Below are 17,045 nucleotides of genomic sequence, written 5' to 3'. Positions count from 1 at the left end.
TGCGAGCGAGAAAGAGCGTGCCAGTATTTGAATTTCAATAGACAAATATTTAGTCCCGGTGTCATTGCACGTGTGCGTGGACATAGTCGATGTAATTGATGTTTTGTGTTGGTAATTAGTGGAAGTGGAGTTTTCTGCGTTTCGTAAGGAGATTTATTTCTTTTTTTTATGTTATTACTTTAGAAGAATCGAGATCACAATCTAGTATTGAACGATTAGTCAGAAAAATTTACATATTTCGTGACGTGGTAGCTACTGATCGTTTTATTACTGTTATCGTCGTTCGTCTGATAGTCCTGATCATCCTTACACTTGCGGACTATGATGATTTAAGCTAGAAAACTGGTTCAAATCTCATCCGGACCGAGGACTTCCGCAGTGAGGACTGACCATCCAAATACGTCAGATCAGCAAGTCTAGTGAGCCATTAGATGGTCAGCGTGACATAGAGAAGATCGTGAAACCATGAAAAAGAGGACAAGGGAATTTAAAGCTCAATTAATTCCGGTGCCTCTCATTTTAACCGACAAACGTCAAAAACCCATGCAAACAGCAAGCATTCGAAGCTCAAATTGAAGTATTTTGAAGTCAATAAATAATATTTTATTTCTTGCAAAAATGCCAAATCTGCTCAACATTCCTGTGTGTTGAAATTTGCATTCCTTTCATCCAGCGCCTCTGGCGTCTGTTTGTCTGCATTCGAAAACACAACATCTGTGCGCTTCCAAACTCACCGACCAGCCAACCGTACCAGCACCAAAGCCATTGAAAATTAATTCAAAATATTATTCTCTCTAGCTTCACTGCACTTCACCAGGGAGAATCCAAACCACAACTCAAGATGCGCGATTCAATCATAACTTACTTCCCCATTTTTACATGCCAAATGATACGAATTATTACACCGCTCTAATAACCCCTTATTTTCGGTGCACAAAAGTAAAAAAGCAATAGATAGCAACACACGCACAACTGAAATAAATTTTACGATCGCGATCTTTATTTGTGTGAGCTGGCTTTCATCTTCGCATCGCACATATGTGGGCCCCTACCCCTCCTCCCTCGGAGTGCAGGGCGTGAGTACAAAATGTGAATTATGATGCCGAATTCTTCCCGGGGCTTTCCTCGTGACGTGTTGTGGTGCACAGGTGTGTCATTTGGCAATTCTGCACAGAAACAGCAGCAACGATGAACCATTCTGTTTGTTCCATCTCGCGCCATCCCGTCTGACCGTGTGCTGCGGTGTGTGGGACCTTTTTTTTTTTGTTAGCAAAACGTGCTATCTTGCGGGCAAAGTACCAGTTCCAGTTTTCTCTTTTATTATTTCCCGTACGTCATAGTTTTTTTGTCTTTGCTGTTTTACCCATCTGTTTCAAAAATGTCTGCTTGCATACAGTCGGTGGTGGTGATAATTTAAATATTAAATTAATATATTTTCGCGCGCGCGACGTACCGAAATTAATGTCGATTGTCGGTGGCGGCGTATGGTAATGGCTTACCGTATACCCCGACCAGGTACCTACCAATTACCTGCTCTACTCTACACAAAAAAAAAAACAGAATAGTCCTCCTTCATTGTCAGCTCACTCAGCTCGAACATTCATTGCGTTGTTGGGCGCGATTGACGCTTTCTCGACTTGCGCAAACCTTACCACCACCCACCGGAAGAAGGGGGAGACCCAGGGTGAGGTGTGTGTGTTGTGGGAAGACATCTGGTAAAGTTTTGACGTTGCGGGTTATGTACAAAGCTAGCAGAACCCAGCAGAGAAGAGGAGGCCTGACGAGGCGAGTGAGTCAATGTTGATAATTTTGTGACATTTATTATTTCCCGTGTGTGTGTGTGGGTTTCTTGTTGCTTTCGTGTGTCAATTGTCGGCTTTTTTCCGCGGTTTTGTTGTTGTTTTTTGTGTGCTGCGGCATTCTTCTGGGAGGATTTAAAGTTTTGCATTATTAGGAGGGTTACTTGTTGGGTCGTTGGTAGATCCCGCACAGCTCGTGGTAAATTAGGCTATGTGCGTCGCATTTTGCAGGTGGTTGTTATCGCTCGAGAGGAGCTTCATTAGCTGATCTGAATGTGGAATTAATTTGACGAGAGTGCAACCTCAAGGTTGTTCCCTCATTTAATGTAAAACAGGTGAAAATTTAATAACCAGTATAGATAAGCAGGCACATAGTTTACAAATATGAATTTAAATTGGAACGTTTAAAGGCCGATGGATAAATTGAGGTTACACTTTATTAGTTTCGGTTTCTTAAAACGATAAAATATAATTCTCAGTACTCAGATGACACATTAGACGAAGTCTTTGTTACCTTCAAAAAAGATTCTGTAGAATCTGTAGGGCAACATCAACATAAACGTATGTGAAGCAAGAGCTTGTTCATTTGCATTGTATGATCTGTAGGATGGTTTGAAGTAATCTAATGGCTAAATTCTAAGCCTGATCTATCAGAACTTTTCGCGGGATTTCCTCCGATCATATCTTCTTCTTGGCTTACCGACCTCAAACGCCAGTCATCTAAAGCCTTTATAGACTTGCCGATACGACGTAGTTGGTTAATCAGTCCTCACTATGGTGATCACCCTGCGATCATATCACAGTTTCTATATCCCTAGACTCTAAAATAATAAGTATCAGATAAAGCGTCTGGAGTCCTTGGAATCTGTAAGCTTGTATTAAAAAGGGATGCTTGTTTCGTTATGGGCACTGGAACCTTAGTGAAGATAACCTTCGCTCAGCTTTCAACTGATAAATTCTTGAAGTGAAATATATTCCACGAAAAATTAACGTCCAAATAAGAGGAACTACACAACTCAACAAGTGTATAATCGTATATTTCCAATCCATGTGTAAAATTTCTTTCTGTTGTTGTCAGACTCAGACTGCAAAGCTTCTTTCCTCCACGAAGACGAACCAAGTAAAACGAAAAATATTAATCGAAGAATTTATTATGGCAAATAAAGGAAAAAACAAGACATGCTTTGAGTAAAAGATATGGGCGATAATAATAAAACCTCATCCTCGCTCTGTGGTCCATCAAGCCCTCACTCGCGATTCATCATTTACCTTGAGCTCTCATACTAACCAACCTCATCGCTTTTCGATTTTTAATGATTTCCAACATAAAATGCCAATCCATCAGACTGACCGGCTGCTCGCTGTGTCCGATGGAATGACAGTTCCTGTTCTTCGTTGGCAGCAACAACAAAATGCGTTAGAATCGTTTCGGATGCTCGCAAAAAAATACGCAGACATTGATTATTATTTTCGCGAACGCACAATCGCAATCCGTGCGATCCCACAAAATCGATCCCAAAACCACCACCAAGGATCGTCTCTGAAGCGCTCTCGCGTCTTTATGATCGTCCGATTTTTTTTTTATGTGCGTCTCAAAATTAATAACCTCCAGTCGCGGGATATAAAGGAGCTTCTGTTTGGTGGGGTCCCCACCACAAATTCCTCGAGGTGATTTCATTTTGCATGTGCGTCTCGCACAACGCACGGAAAGGAAAAGTGGTCCAAGGTTTAGCGGTGCGGTTTTTGTAGTCTTCTTTTCGGTGAGGGATTTTTTTTTACGACGATCAGCTCCGAAGACGAATGAGCTGCTGTCCATCTTCTGCAGTCGAAGAAATCGAAACCTGCCCAGAACGGAGAACGCTCTGCCTCTATGAATGAAAGTTGTGAACTATTTTATGGGTTTTATAAGGAACGCATAAAATCTTCAAACCCCAACACCCGTACCACCACATTGTAGTGCGATATAGAGGTTGTTGGTGGAGGTTCTCCTGAGATGATGAGAACCCTTACGGCCTTGATGTGATATTTCGAACCGCTTTTAATCCTTCCGCCCCAAATGCGTTTGGATGCAGCAACAGCAGCAGCGAATGCATTATTGCTTCCAGGAACAATATTGCAAAATGTTGGGTGTTTTATGGATTTTAAATCCCATTCGGTTCTTTAAACGCTTTTTTGTGCATTTCATTGCTTTGAAATCCGGATGTGTGGTCATCTTATATTTCGTTTTTTATTTTGTTTGTAGGAAAAATATTTCTACTCCAAATCCGATGGTAACCACTGGTGAAGACCAATTATGATAAATATTTTCCAAACAAAAATTAAACATAGAAATGCCACTCACTAAATGCAGCACTTGCTACAGGTCGAACTTCCACGCCAGAACTTCACCTTTTGTGCGATGAAATATCTTCAATCCTGAAACGATCGGGGTACGTCCAGCCATGCATCGTGGCCGCGATGCGTCCGTTATAAAATACTGGTTTTATATGCTATTGCAGCATGCAATGCATGTAAATATGTTTACACAGTCAATTAGAACACACCCGACAGACGGCGAAGCCCCAGACACATAACCGACCTGAAGTGGAAGTGAGTGAATGGTTTAGGTGCATCTCTTTCGATGAATTAATATTTATACTCACCTTCTTCAGTCCTCCTCCTTGGGGAGGTGAATACGCTTTGGTCATCTGCTAGCGCCTATATAGCATAAGCATAAGAGGAACGTTGCGACCATATGCAACCGTTTTTCATCAGCATCAGTTGTCGTTCGTCGTCATCGTGACGTTGCCGACGGTTCCACTCTCACACACACACACATTCTTTCTTCTGTAGTGAATTTTCTTCTAAACCGTTATTTTTCCTTCTTGCTTTCCTCACCAGGTACATGAAGTATCTCTATCCGTACGAGTGCGAGAAGAAGAACCTGAGCACACCGGCCGAGCTGCAGGCCGCCATCGATGGAAACCGGCGCGAGGGTCGTCGCTCTAGCTATGGCCAGTTTGATTCGGTAAGTGCAACGAACGCGGACAGTACAGAATCTTACCGCCAAGTGGGCGACAGTTGGGATATGATTGGGAGCTATATACGATCAGCTTCAGTCGAATAGGGCGGGGAGCGAAAGTTCGTTGGTACAGGTGCGTCAAACACGGATTGTTCAGTGGGCGCAAATTGGGGGAGAGGGTGGAGATCTCGTCAAATGGAAATGTACTGCGAAGATAATCGTTGAAGTCATGTCGTCTTGACTTAACGATTTACTAGGCCACGCCAGCCATCGAAAGCGTTACTAGACTTGTTGATAGCTTGTTGGTTGAAAAGTGATCGTCCAAGCACATTCAGATCGCTTTTCATCGATTCTTTTGGAGACTTTCTTGGAGCTGTTCCTTGAGTACTATTTAGGAGCACACAGGAACTAATCGGAAACAAGCATCCGCCGGTGAAGAATCGATCACGCGCAGGAATGATCCATTCCAAACTCTCGCCCAGTTCCTTGTTACTTTGTCAGGTCTACTTGAAACAGACGGATAGGCGTGGATTCGCATATCTGCTGACACTGCGTTGGGAGGACTGGCGTCACCAACTTTGCTGAGGTTGAATAGGTTAACCGTTTTTCATGGACTAACCAGGAGGCTTATTTAACTGCGGATCAAAGTTCAGGCACCGCCGATCTCTCCTAATGCTTCCGACGAAGTATGAAAGCTCTACAAGGGTGCGGGACCAACATCCGTAGGGAAACTTTTCCCGAACCTAAAATTAGATCCTCTCAAAAACGTATACTCCATCTTACTACAAAAAAAAGACTTATCTCGTATGAAGTAACATTTAGTTTTAACTATTTAATTTAATTTTTGTCTTCCGATACTACACGCTGTGCCACATTTTGATGTCCTTTTTCACACCCATGCTTACATATGTAGTCTCTTCAATTTTCATTAATTATTACTCCTACTGTTACTTCAAACATTGTTACTGCTTGATTTTCTACTATTTCTGCCTCCAGAACAAGCAGCTGCAATTGATCGGTACTGTAAAATAATTGCCATTGCCTCTTTTTACGATCACCGTTCTTCGGAACCATCTGCAAAACCATAAACATAGTCAATAATCAATAAACTTTGATTCAATGCTCATGTTGCAGCGGAAAACGATCGCAAAAGCGTCTGTGCGTCTTCACAAAGGGCTGCAGCAACAACTGAAGCTTTATGGATAAAAATATCGCTGTTAAAGAGTTATTGTTTGGTAGTGTTCCGACACTGCCCGCTCATGTTTGGTTCACGGTTTATAGGGGCGTCCAAATCGTGCCTCCAACAACATGTTGCTCGAAGAACAGCTCACGTTCGAGAACTCCAGTTTAGCATGGTATATCGAATTATGGTGGCCTAGGGGGAAGCGGAATGCGCCAAGAACCAAGAACAACTAATCGGTCTTGCCAACGTGATCCAATCGGATGTTGTTTGTTTTGCGTTTATACAATACTACACCAAAACATCTCGATGCAAACGACGAAGCGGAAATGGAATCCGTTCATTCATGCGTTCGATCGGTCGGTCGGTCTTGCTTTCCCATTCATTAAATCGTGCCAGGGACGGTTTTACTACTCCAGCGAAAGAACTCTCGGGAAGGGAACTACAGTTCGTTCTGCGTTTATGGCATCTTAATTAATATTTGTTTTTCCTCCCCTCTAGCCATCCGTACAACGCTCACCGATTCCGCAGGGCATTTCACAGATGCCGCCACTATCGCTGGTTTCACACGTCAACCAGCAGCAGCACCATCATCGGCTGCTGCCACCGGTCGCCCAAATACCGAACATGTTGCCGGCCGAGTTTGAGCAGCGCATGCTTAACTACATCAAGATGTTCCAGCCGAAGGAGATGGGCCGGGCGCAAAGTCCGGACAAATTGTCCGCGCTGAATGCGATCGATATTTCACGTGTTGCGCTCTGGAACATATACAACCCGAGCCCGAACAGTCCACCGAACTCGCTCAACACTAGCCCAGAAAATAACATGCAAAGGTAAGAGAGGATCGGATCTCAGTTTTTCTCGTCCACAAATATACTAATCGATTCCTTCTTTTGTGATTCCCACAGCGCTCTCGATCTTTCCGAATCGCCCGATCATGGCATGTCGGCGATCAAACGCGATCGTGATCATCCGGTCGATTTTAGCGATCCACGAGACTACGGCAACGGATTAGGACCACCGGCCAAACGTAGCCACCATCATCACCATTCACATCACAACCGTTCACTAACGCCGCAGAAGCTAAACAGTTCCTCGCACGATGAAGATGACGCCCGGTCCGATAGTACACCGATCAACCTGCGCGAGAACGGTGGTCACGGGCGCCGTCCCACGCTGGACGACGATGGAGACGACGAGGACGACGAGATGGAGGATGAACCTACGGAAGAGGACATGTTGCGTGCGCAATTCGCTGCGGCTGCTGCAGCTGCAGCCGTTAATCAGCACCCGCTTGCACTAAGCCTTGCCGATCATCATCTACAGCAACAACAGCAGCAGCAGCAGCAACAGCAGCAACAACAGCAGCAACAACATCTGCAGCAACGTGAACGAGAGCGTGTTCAGCAGCAGGTTGCCGCGCAGCAGCGCGAACAGCAACACAGTCTCGCAACGCTCGATCTAAGCATATTGGATCGCGAGCGGCTACGTTGCGATAGTGCTGATAAGCTGAAGCGTCCGAGTCAGCAACAACAACAGCAGCAGCAGCAACAGAATCAACAGCAGCAACAGTTGTTGGATCACCAAAGGCAATACGCGCACCAGCAGCAACAATCGCGTGTGGCGCGAGAACTCCGCAAGCATGAGAACGGTGATCGGCTCAGCTTGACCCCGGACAGTGAGCTGCACCATTCGAAAAATCATCTGTCCACGAGCGGCAGTGGCGCGGGAACGGGACTGACGGATCCGTTTAGCTCTCCGCTAGGGATTTCCGGCATGCAGTTTAAGTTGATCAGTCGAGGTAATTGAAACGATTTTTTTATTTTTTATTTTTGGAGCATCCCTAATTGAGATATCTTCAAACTTTGTCCTCCAAAAGAGTCCTCGGAACGAATCTAACAAGCATTCTTCATATACGTAGCTTTAGTTTTTTGCTGAGTCGATCTTGGGCAGTTCGTTAGAATTTTTAGACTCCTTCTGGACATCAATTTCTAGTCTATCCTCTCTCATAGATTTATCCTCAACATCTCCTTAAGTCCCTCAAGTCTCGAAGTCCCCAACATCTCAGAAGAAATCAGTTGAGAGACGATACAAGGTTACGTTAAGTTATTTTGCGTTGAGGGGTACCCTCATCAGATTCTGTTGTATTTAACGGTCGCATTACACTGTTCTCTTTACCGGAATTTGTCCTCTGTAAAAAGCTGCCATCTTGCCACCAGAAATGATCCATAACGCTGTTCAAAATTATTACTTTTTGTAGCGATATTACCTTGAAGTTACTAGAAAGCGTTCGAGATTCCTTCGAGACGCTCTTTATCTAGGTTCCCAACTACAACAGAACTTCTTTCTCTGTTTTTAAAAGGCTCTAAGGTCTTGTTTCGCAAGGTTCCTACTAGTAACTTCTAGGACATTAAAAATGGTGTCCAGCTGTCCCAGGGGAGTGTTTAAATAGTATGAGAAAAGTAGCAGACCCTACTATTACTTCCATCTGTTAACATAATCGCCATGATCACGATCGAGGACGCTTGTTCAGATTATCTCTCTCACACACACACACACTTACCTCTTATCTTAGTAATTCTAGACTACTAATACACGTTTTTTACCCTTCCTTACCTTTTACAGGCGACGCAAGCAAAGGCGATCAAAAGCTCGTAGTAACGATGGAATTTAACGGTGTCCAGTACGAAGGCGTCTTGTTCGCCAACCCGCTCACCTCCAACACCCTTTCCGCACCGACCTCGACACCGCCCTCCTCCTCCGTATCGGCTACATCCGCCTCCCCGATCGGTTCCATGGTATCGCCGGTGAAGTCCAGTGCGGCACTCATCTCACCGCTGGATGATCGTGATTCGATCAACTCGAATGTGGATCTCCCACCGGTAGCACTATCCTCGTCGAACGGTACCACCGCAAACAGTCTGCCTAGTAGTAGTGCTGCCGCTGCCGCAACGACGCCCGTTCCCAACCCAACCTGCATCCAGCAGCAGCAGCAGCAGCAGCAACAGGACAGTGTGATTCCACCGAGCGCTCCTTCGATGGGTGCCACCAGCCCGGCAAGATCGATGGTGTCATAGGTTGGTGGGCCAGTGTGATGAGACCCGGATACCCCGTTCCCGCTCTCTGCCGCTTTTTTCACGCGCGAGGACGCGCGCGCCCCCCCCCAAGCACCAACAGCACCCGGGACATAAATGTGCTCTCTTCCTCTCAACGCCCGTGCGCTTGTGTATTCCCTCTAACCTCGCTTCTTGTTCCGGTTTTATTCGTAACTGCAAAGGTGTCAAGATAGGGTGACCGAGCGGCCCCGTCTAACTTTCCGGTTGCACAGCTGCACGATTCTAGCGCCGGGATCTTATTAGTTCTTAGTGTGGATGAAGCGAGTAACTTATAAAAAAAAAAAACTGAAGGATGAAACCGGGGATCGTTCGGGTTGTGTGTATGTGTGCAAAAAAGGTGCGCCAAAGCATTCGATATCTACTTGACACACACACGCACGCATCCTGAAAGTATGTATACATAGTAGTTTCCTGCTTTTAGATTTATTGTATCGTGGTTCTTTTTTTCCCACTACATGTAACGTTTAAGTAGAACGAATCATCGTTAGTTTAATCATTATGTGCAAATAATTTAATGCATTTTTGAGTTCTTTTACGTATGATACAAAATTAAATCATATTCCACATACAGAATGACGATCATATACTGATAAACGGATAGAATTAGCATCTGCAACAACCACTAAAGAGATCTGTCTGTGTGTAAGAAGTAGTAGAGCTCTACTTTTTATCTTCTAGTAGGATTGAAAATTTATCTACTTTTGTTCATATAAGATGCATTATCATTAATGACATAAAAAAAACTAGGAAAAGATAAGGCACTTTCACTCTCTATTTCCCAAGTGTACGCTAGCTATAACGGGAAGAACAATGTCTGATACGAAACCCTCGCGAATGAATCGATTAAGAGTTGATAATCATTGTGGCTTATCACTCTTTATCTTTTATCTTTCCTCAATCACAAGTAATCACAACTCTTTTATGTAGCATATGTAGAATCATCTTGTCAGTTTTATCGTGTTGTTTTTCGTCGCTTTTTCTTCTTTGTTTTTTTTTAATTTGCTCTTCTTCAGAACCAAAAATTATGTTTAATAATAGTGAGATGCGAGTTGAAAAAAAATATTTTAAATTTATTTTATTCTTTTCATTTTTCACTTCCATTTTACTCATAACTACTTTCATCTTTTTAAAACAGGCGATTGCCAAACGAAAAGAAAGGGACACACGTTTATACGAAAGTTTAATATGTTCTAGGTTTTGCTTTCTCTTTCCTTTTACGTTTTTCCCTTGGTAAAGAGGGAAAAAGCTGGAAAAAGAAAATGATTGATAGTGGGATAGGAACGTTATCGCAAATACACTTATGGAGTTAGCAATTGATAGGACACGAGAAGGCAGCAGAGCAGAACGTATAGTGGAAGTAGTAGTAGCTGTGTAGCTGTGTTGAGTAGAGTTTTTATTTGCTTACTAGGCAATAGTTGACAAGATGCAAAAATAAGAACAAAACCGTGCTTAGCAATTAGCCGAGCCGTCCTCTTGATTGTACAACTTTGTGTTAGTGTTAGTGAGCAAAAACAGAAAACAGAAATGCTTCCGAACTATGATTCGGTTTTATCTGAAAAGAGAGGAAAACACAATTGGACAATGAAGTATACTAAAACACACACATACACACAAAGAAACAGCATATACTGTAGTTTACAAAATGAGGCAAAAACACGGCGTCAAAACTACAGTTAACTATCGCCAACTAAATAGCATGTATGTGTGGAAGTGAAACATTAAATTGGAATTAAATATATTTTACTTGAAAGCTGGACAATTAAACGAATCAGAGCGAAAAGGAAAAAAATACAATAATTGTGTAGCAACAGAAAGAATTGTGCGAACCGCTTGTTTCCCTGGTAGGATGATTATTGTTTTAAGTTTTTTTTTTATTATTAATAATGATACTACTACACACACAAACGTTTTAGGCGTAAACGGCTGTTCACTTTTCCGCGTTTCCGTTTTTCCGTTTCGCGCTGTGTGAAAGTAGTCGAAACGCAGTGCTTATGTTGCAAGAAAACAAAAAAAGGGTAGAAGAATCGTACTTTACCTTTTTTTTCTTTAATATTTCAATAAATTAATGCACTTGTATTAATATAAAAATCGATAAATGGAGTTAAGTTTTGTTTGTGGAAAGAATAAGGTGATGGATCAATCTGTGGGCGGAGTTGACGATCGTCTTGGGGGGATAAAGACGCATCTAACGGCAGGCGGAACGCCCGGATCGGACCAAAACTGAGCGAGCCATCGCCGATTTTCCATGGGAATGCTGTTATTTTCCGCAATAACTCGGCAGGGGGTGGATGGATCGGGTTGAGGTGTTCGGCAAAAAGATGTGCGGCCTCAAGACGCATCCAACGGTATGCCGTACGCAAGGATCGGACCAAGAATGGTCGAGTTATCACCGATTTTCCACGGGAATGTTGTTATTTTCCGCAGTATCTTGGTGAGGGGTGGAGGGATCGGGTTGGGGTGTTCGGTAAAAAGATGCGCGGCCTTAAGACGCTTCCAACGGTATGCCGTACGCCAGGATCGTACCAAGCACGGCCGAGCTATCGCCGATTTTCCATGGGAATGCTGGTGGCAGAAATCCCCCCCCCCTTCCCCCCGCCACCCCTGGGATTTGGAAAATGCCCCTTAGTTCGCTTTTATATTCGAAAATACGTTGTGGAGGTCTTTTTGAAAGAAAATTTAAGAAAGAAACTAAATTCAGGTGAAATATCATAAAATTGGAAAAACACTCCAAATGGAGCGGAAAAATATTTGTCATGACGGAAAGAAAATAATTTTCGGACCACTTTTAAAATTTCCATTTGCTACCTCTTCACCTAGTATGCTCTCCTGTTACTCCTGGTCGGATTTTGCCGCATCGAAATCCACAAAAATCTGGCACAAAAATCCGACCAGGAGTAACAGGAGAGCATGATTTCGAAGAGGCAGCTCGGGCCGGCCAAAAAATTCCAAATCCACTTTTAATTTTCGAAATCCAAATTAAAGTTGCGTTGGAAATTTTAAGTTTGGAATTCAACATTAAATTTTGCCGCCGGTTTTTAAACTGATTTTGGAATTTTTTGGCCGACCCGAGCTACCTCTTCGAAATCATGCTCTCCTGTTACTCCTGGTCGGATTTTTGTGCCAGATTTTTGTCGATTTCGATGCGGCAAAATCCGACCTGGAGTAACAGGAGAGCATACTAGGTGAAGAGGTAGCAAATGGAAATTTTAAAAGTGGTCCGAAAATTATTTTCTTTCCGTCATGACAAATATTTTTCCGCTCAATTTGGAGTGTTTTCCCAATTTTATGATATTTGTCCTGAATTTAGTTTCTTTCTTAAAATTTCTTTCAAAAAGACCTCCACAACGTATTTTCGAATATAAAAGGAAACTAAGGGGCATTTTCCAAATCCCAGGGGTGGCGGGGGGAAGGGGGGGGATTTCTGCCACCAGCATTCCCATGGAAAATCGGCGATAGCTCGGCCGTGCTTGATACGATCCTGGCGTCCGGCATACCGTTGGATGCGTCTTGAAGCCGCGCATCTTTTTGCCGAACACCTCAACCCGATCCCTCCACCCCTCGCTGAGCTATAGCGGAAAATAACAGCATTCCCGTGGAAAATCGGTGATAACTCGGCCGTGCTTGGTACGATCCTGGCGTCCGGCATACCGTTGGATGCGTCTTGAAGCCGCGCATCTTTTTGCCGAACACCTCAACCCGATCCCTCCACCCCTCGCTGAGCTATAGCGGAAAATAACAGCATTCCCGTGGAAAATCGGTGATAACTCGGCCATTCTTGGTCCGATCCTGGCGTACGGCATACCGTTGGATGCGTCTTGAAGCCACGCATCTTTTTGCCCAACACCTCAACCCGATCCCTCCACCTCCCGCTGAGCTATAGCGGAAAATAACAGCATTCCCGTGGAAAATCGGTGATAACTCGGCCGTGCTTGGTCCGATCCTGGCGTGCGGCATACCGTTGGATACGTCTTGAAGCCGCGCATCTTTTTGTCGAACACCTCAACCCGATCCCTCCACCCCTCGCTGAGTTATAGCGGAAAAAAACAGCATTCCCGTGGAAAATCGGTGATAACTCACTGAGTTTTGGTCCGATCAGGGCGTACAGCATACCGTTGGATGCATCTTTATGTCGCACATCTTTCTCTGGAACACTCAAGCCTGACCCTACCATCCCCTGCTCAGTTATTGTGAAAATTAACTTTTTTTTTGCGGAATGACTACCACAAATAACAGATTGTTATATTTATTGATTTAGTTTCAGTACCCACCACTAAAGCACGCTGTACGTTGCTGTTTCAGTGAAATGTTTCGATATGCTTTCATATGAAATATTTCATTACGAAATTCTTTCATCCCTTTACAGTGCTGCACAGAATAAACGCTCTACCTCTTGAGAGTATTAGAAAATAGAAAAATTAGAAATAATAATCAAACCGCAATATAATACAAATCATGTCAAAACGCATCAAATAATAGTTTTAGCAAATTTACAATTGTTTATTTGTTCCTATAACATCTTCTATCTCCACCGCAAACCCACCCGGCGGTGTTGACGTGCTCACAATCTTAACCCGCAACAAAAACCCGGTCCCCTACCTGCTTCTACACTTCTTCTGCTTCGCGTATGTTGTATAGTATAGGTAATATATGTTTTCCTCCTGCCTAAAACTGTCACGTTTGCTAACAGCTTTGCTCATGTATTATTATTTGTCCACGGCATGTCACTTCTCTTCGTTGCCTATATAAATTCCAAAATTTAAACTCCCGCTTTCGGTTATGTTCACCCATACGCCGTATCGGTTGAATACTTATGTGTGTTTTTTAATATTATTATTTCGTTATTTCCATTCCATGTAATCATCTAAACTCAACAACACACACACACCCGTCCGTCTAATGATTTCACGCTAGACTTTTTTCGCATGATTTTTCGGCACCTCGTACATAAATGTTTATGTGTATATATATAAAGCCGATAAGCAAACTATCGGATATCTTCTCGTCTACATATTAGTACGCTTTTTGTTATTAGTATCCTTATGAATGTTTAGCAAAACTACTACTCCCTACGCTCATCGATGGTAAGAGTTAGTATAAAGGTTAGTTCAATAATCTTCTCGAAGTCCACAAACAAAATGATATGTCCACAACTACCTACTACACACGCTAGGGATATAAAGTATCCTTTTCCTTCCGCATCTCGGTCATTCAAATCATGCTTATAGCTTTAAACCTTCGTCTAACGCTCCGACATTCCAGTTAAATACAGAGTGCGTGTGTATGTGTTAGAGTTTCTACTTCCTTTTTCCACCTTCTTTCTCTAACAAGCGTATAACCGTATATTCGCATGGTGTATACGTTTCTATGCACAATGTGTAATATGCACGCGTGGGTGTGTGTATATATATATATATATATAAAGATATATAATAGCTGAGTATGCTGCTGCCGCTGCCAAACACGTCTAAAGCTCACTATCTCATCAAAACCTTCGTTTTACTGTTTGATTGAAAAGTCATAATTCAATTAAATGATTGCTGTATCTACCTAATCTCTCAATCTGTATATGTATGTGTGTGTATGTATATATAAGGTGTGTAAGTTCCCCGGTGGGGGGGGGGGGGGGGGTTATGTTAACTATCAAATTCACTACCAATCCTGCCACACAGATGGCATTTTCTACGATCCTCGATCAATTATCCCAAAAAAGTTTTACAATTGATTACATTTTTCCTACTTTTCATTGTTTTCAACTTCAACTTATGGATGTGTTTGTGTATATATAATTTTCTTTTTTTTTAATATATGCTATACAATTTTCACTTTTCTCTATGAAGTGGGGCATTAATTCCGTGCACGACTAATATTGCCTTAAAGTGTCTTTCAGCACAAAACCGTCCGTATGATTTTAACAATAAATCAAAATTTGCTTCAAGCTTTGCTATCTCGAAACAAACAACTGTTTTAAACATGTGATCACTTTTTTTAAATGACCTGAAAAACACCGTTTTTGTTCCGACTTTGCTTTGCTCCACACGACTACCAAATATTACTAGAGCACAACAACAACAGAAACGCACACCTAAACACGATTAATGCATCACACTTGTAGTAGTTTTGCTTCAAAAAAAAAATCCAAAAAAGAATGTAAGAAAATTGTCCTTACAGCGAAGCCTATACTACTAGGTCATTCTCACTCGCTCGGGAAGAGTCCTCGTTAACGTGGGTATAAATATTGAATAAAAAATATATGCCTATTCGCGCTACGCACACACCAATCTGCTCTCTGTCCCGTTTGTGTCACTGTGTATATGCAGGGATCGTGGACACACCAAGAGGGCACTCCACTGGCAGCAAAATGGTGCCCTCCCGCTAGGTTCTAACATAAATTAACGCACATAAATTATTGCTTCGTATTCATCGTCTTCGATTATCAAAAAAGCACGTCGTAAGGGACGTCAGAAACCTTACTTATATAAGTTGCTGCCTTAACTGTTCCGCTCGTTTCGAATTACATGCATCCTTCCCGCGTGAGCGTGATACCCCGTTGTGATGCGGCGATGTGCAGTTTTTTGGAGAGAACCGCAAACCTTTTTAAGCACTTTGAGCCTGCGGTTGCGGGCTGGATGCGTTCATCAGTAGCTCGCCACCGGTACCGGCAGTAGCAGCCACCGTCGTACCGTTCTTCTTGAGCAATTCGGCTGCCACCGTTTTGTCTGATTGAGCGGCTTGTTTCTTGTCTTGGTCCTCCTTGAAGAATATCTTCGTAATCACAATGTCACCCGTGCTGAGCGTCTGGCAGGCTGCTTCCTTCATTTCCTTCGGCGGCAACACCGGTTGCTGTGGCGGTTGGTTGTGGTGTTGGTGATGGTACGCACCCAAACCGGACGATGCTAGTGGTGGCGGTGGAGTGATCGAGTGTTGAAGGCGTGCGGCGATTTTCGAGCTTGGTTTGGTGCTCACACGGCTAATAAAAAATGTAATCGAAACGACACAATCAGTAAGGAACTTGTTTAGCAAATAGAAAAAGATAAGTGATAAAACTTTACCCTTTATTGATGGCGTCCTTTTCCTTTGCAGGCTGTAGAATATTGTCGTTAGTAACTACGATCGTATTGGCATTGAAGCTGGACATTGTGTCAGCAAAGGACTAGAAGGTGGTGGGTGAATAAAACAAAAAAAAGAATGAACGTTTTTTAAAGCATTTTTGTAAAAAGTTTCAAATTTTAAACACAAATAAATAGATAATGAGCATTGTCGAATGGTAAAGAAAAAGTCAATACAGAGCATGAAAATAAATAAAGCAATATCCTTTATGATATAATAATAGCACATGACTACCATCCATTAAACAAAGAATACTAAAAATTATACTGAAACTGATACATGATCCTATCCATAATAAAGCTGTAGCAGTCAAACCGGTTACTGACTCTTGTGTAACTCGAATGATTTTTTTTAGATAAACGAGAAAGCAACGTAGTAAGAAATTTTATCTTCCACCAATATAATTACCTGATCGTTTGGCAGCAGTGTGGCGGCAGACAGGATCGCTTCCAGCTTATCAATCTTTGCCATGCGATCCATTGTCGTGTTGGAAAGGATTTCATCCATCAGCTGCATCGATTCCGTCAGGCTGGGCGGTTCCGAGTTCTTCGGTGAGAATGTGCCACTGCCAGCCGTACCCGTCCCCGTACCCGGCAACGAATTGTCCGACGGTACACTGTCCATGCTTTGGTAATCCTGCTCCGTAACATCACACTCATCATCCGAATCGCTCTGATCGCACCGATCTCGATCGTAGTTCTCCAGCTTGTCCAGCTTCTTTGCCACCTTGTACGACACCCGTAGCTTTTCCTTTTCCTCTTCCGTTAGATCCATGTACCTGTGGGCGAGACGAGCAATATGTGCATGATTAGAACGCAATAGTCGGACGAGCGCGTTGTTCC

At 43.1% G+C, this 17,045-nt stretch overlaps 5 protein-coding genes across 6 annotated transcripts in view; 2 read left to right on the top strand and 3 right to left on the bottom strand.

The window, feature by feature from the left end:
* Positions 1-9,057, top strand: part of LOC126563544 (protein dead ringer) — a 97,264-nt gene extending 88,207 nt beyond the window's left edge. Inside the window, exons 8-11 of the mRNA XM_050220190.1 lie at positions 4,680-4,806; positions 6,482-6,813; positions 6,889-7,781; positions 8,606-9,057. Coding sequence (XP_050076147.1) covers positions 4,680-4,806; positions 6,482-6,813; positions 6,889-7,781; positions 8,606-9,057 — 1,804 coding nt within the window. The remainder of the gene's footprint in view (positions 1-4,679; positions 4,807-6,481; positions 6,814-6,888; positions 7,782-8,605) is intronic.
* LOC126563527 (uncharacterized) overlaps positions 1-17,045 on the top strand; it is a 387,646-nt gene that overhangs the window by 165,906 nt on the left and 204,695 nt on the right. The window lies entirely within an intron of this gene.
* Positions 1-17,045, bottom strand: part of LOC126562593 (replication factor C subunit 5) — a 431,263-nt gene that overhangs the window by 272,350 nt on the left and 141,868 nt on the right. The window lies entirely within an intron of this gene.
* Positions 1-17,045, bottom strand: part of LOC126562792 (craniofacial development protein 1) — a 170,308-nt gene that overhangs the window by 112,540 nt on the left and 40,723 nt on the right. The window lies entirely within an intron of this gene.
* LOC126561488 (uncharacterized) overlaps positions 15,691-17,045 on the bottom strand; it is a 581,387-nt gene continuing 580,032 nt past the window's right edge. For both annotated transcript variants that reach the window (XM_050217664.1, XM_050217665.1), the window contains exons 6-8: positions 16,612-16,981; positions 16,146-16,246; positions 15,691-16,063 (exon numbers count right to left, since the gene is read on the bottom strand). In XM_050217664.1, the coding sequence (XP_050073621.1) occupies positions 15,691-16,063; positions 16,146-16,246; positions 16,612-16,981 (844 nt within the window). The remainder of the gene's footprint in view (positions 16,064-16,145; positions 16,247-16,611; positions 16,982-17,045) is intronic.

Source organism: Anopheles maculipalpis, chromosome 3RL (assembly GCF_943734695.1).
Source record: "Anopheles maculipalpis chromosome 3RL, idAnoMacuDA_375_x, whole genome shotgun sequence".
NCBI classification, from domain to species: Eukaryota; Metazoa; Arthropoda; class Insecta; order Diptera; family Culicidae; genus Anopheles; species Anopheles maculipalpis.
Note: the sequence above shows the minus strand (reverse complement) of the source record. Positions and strands in the feature narration are given on the sequence as shown.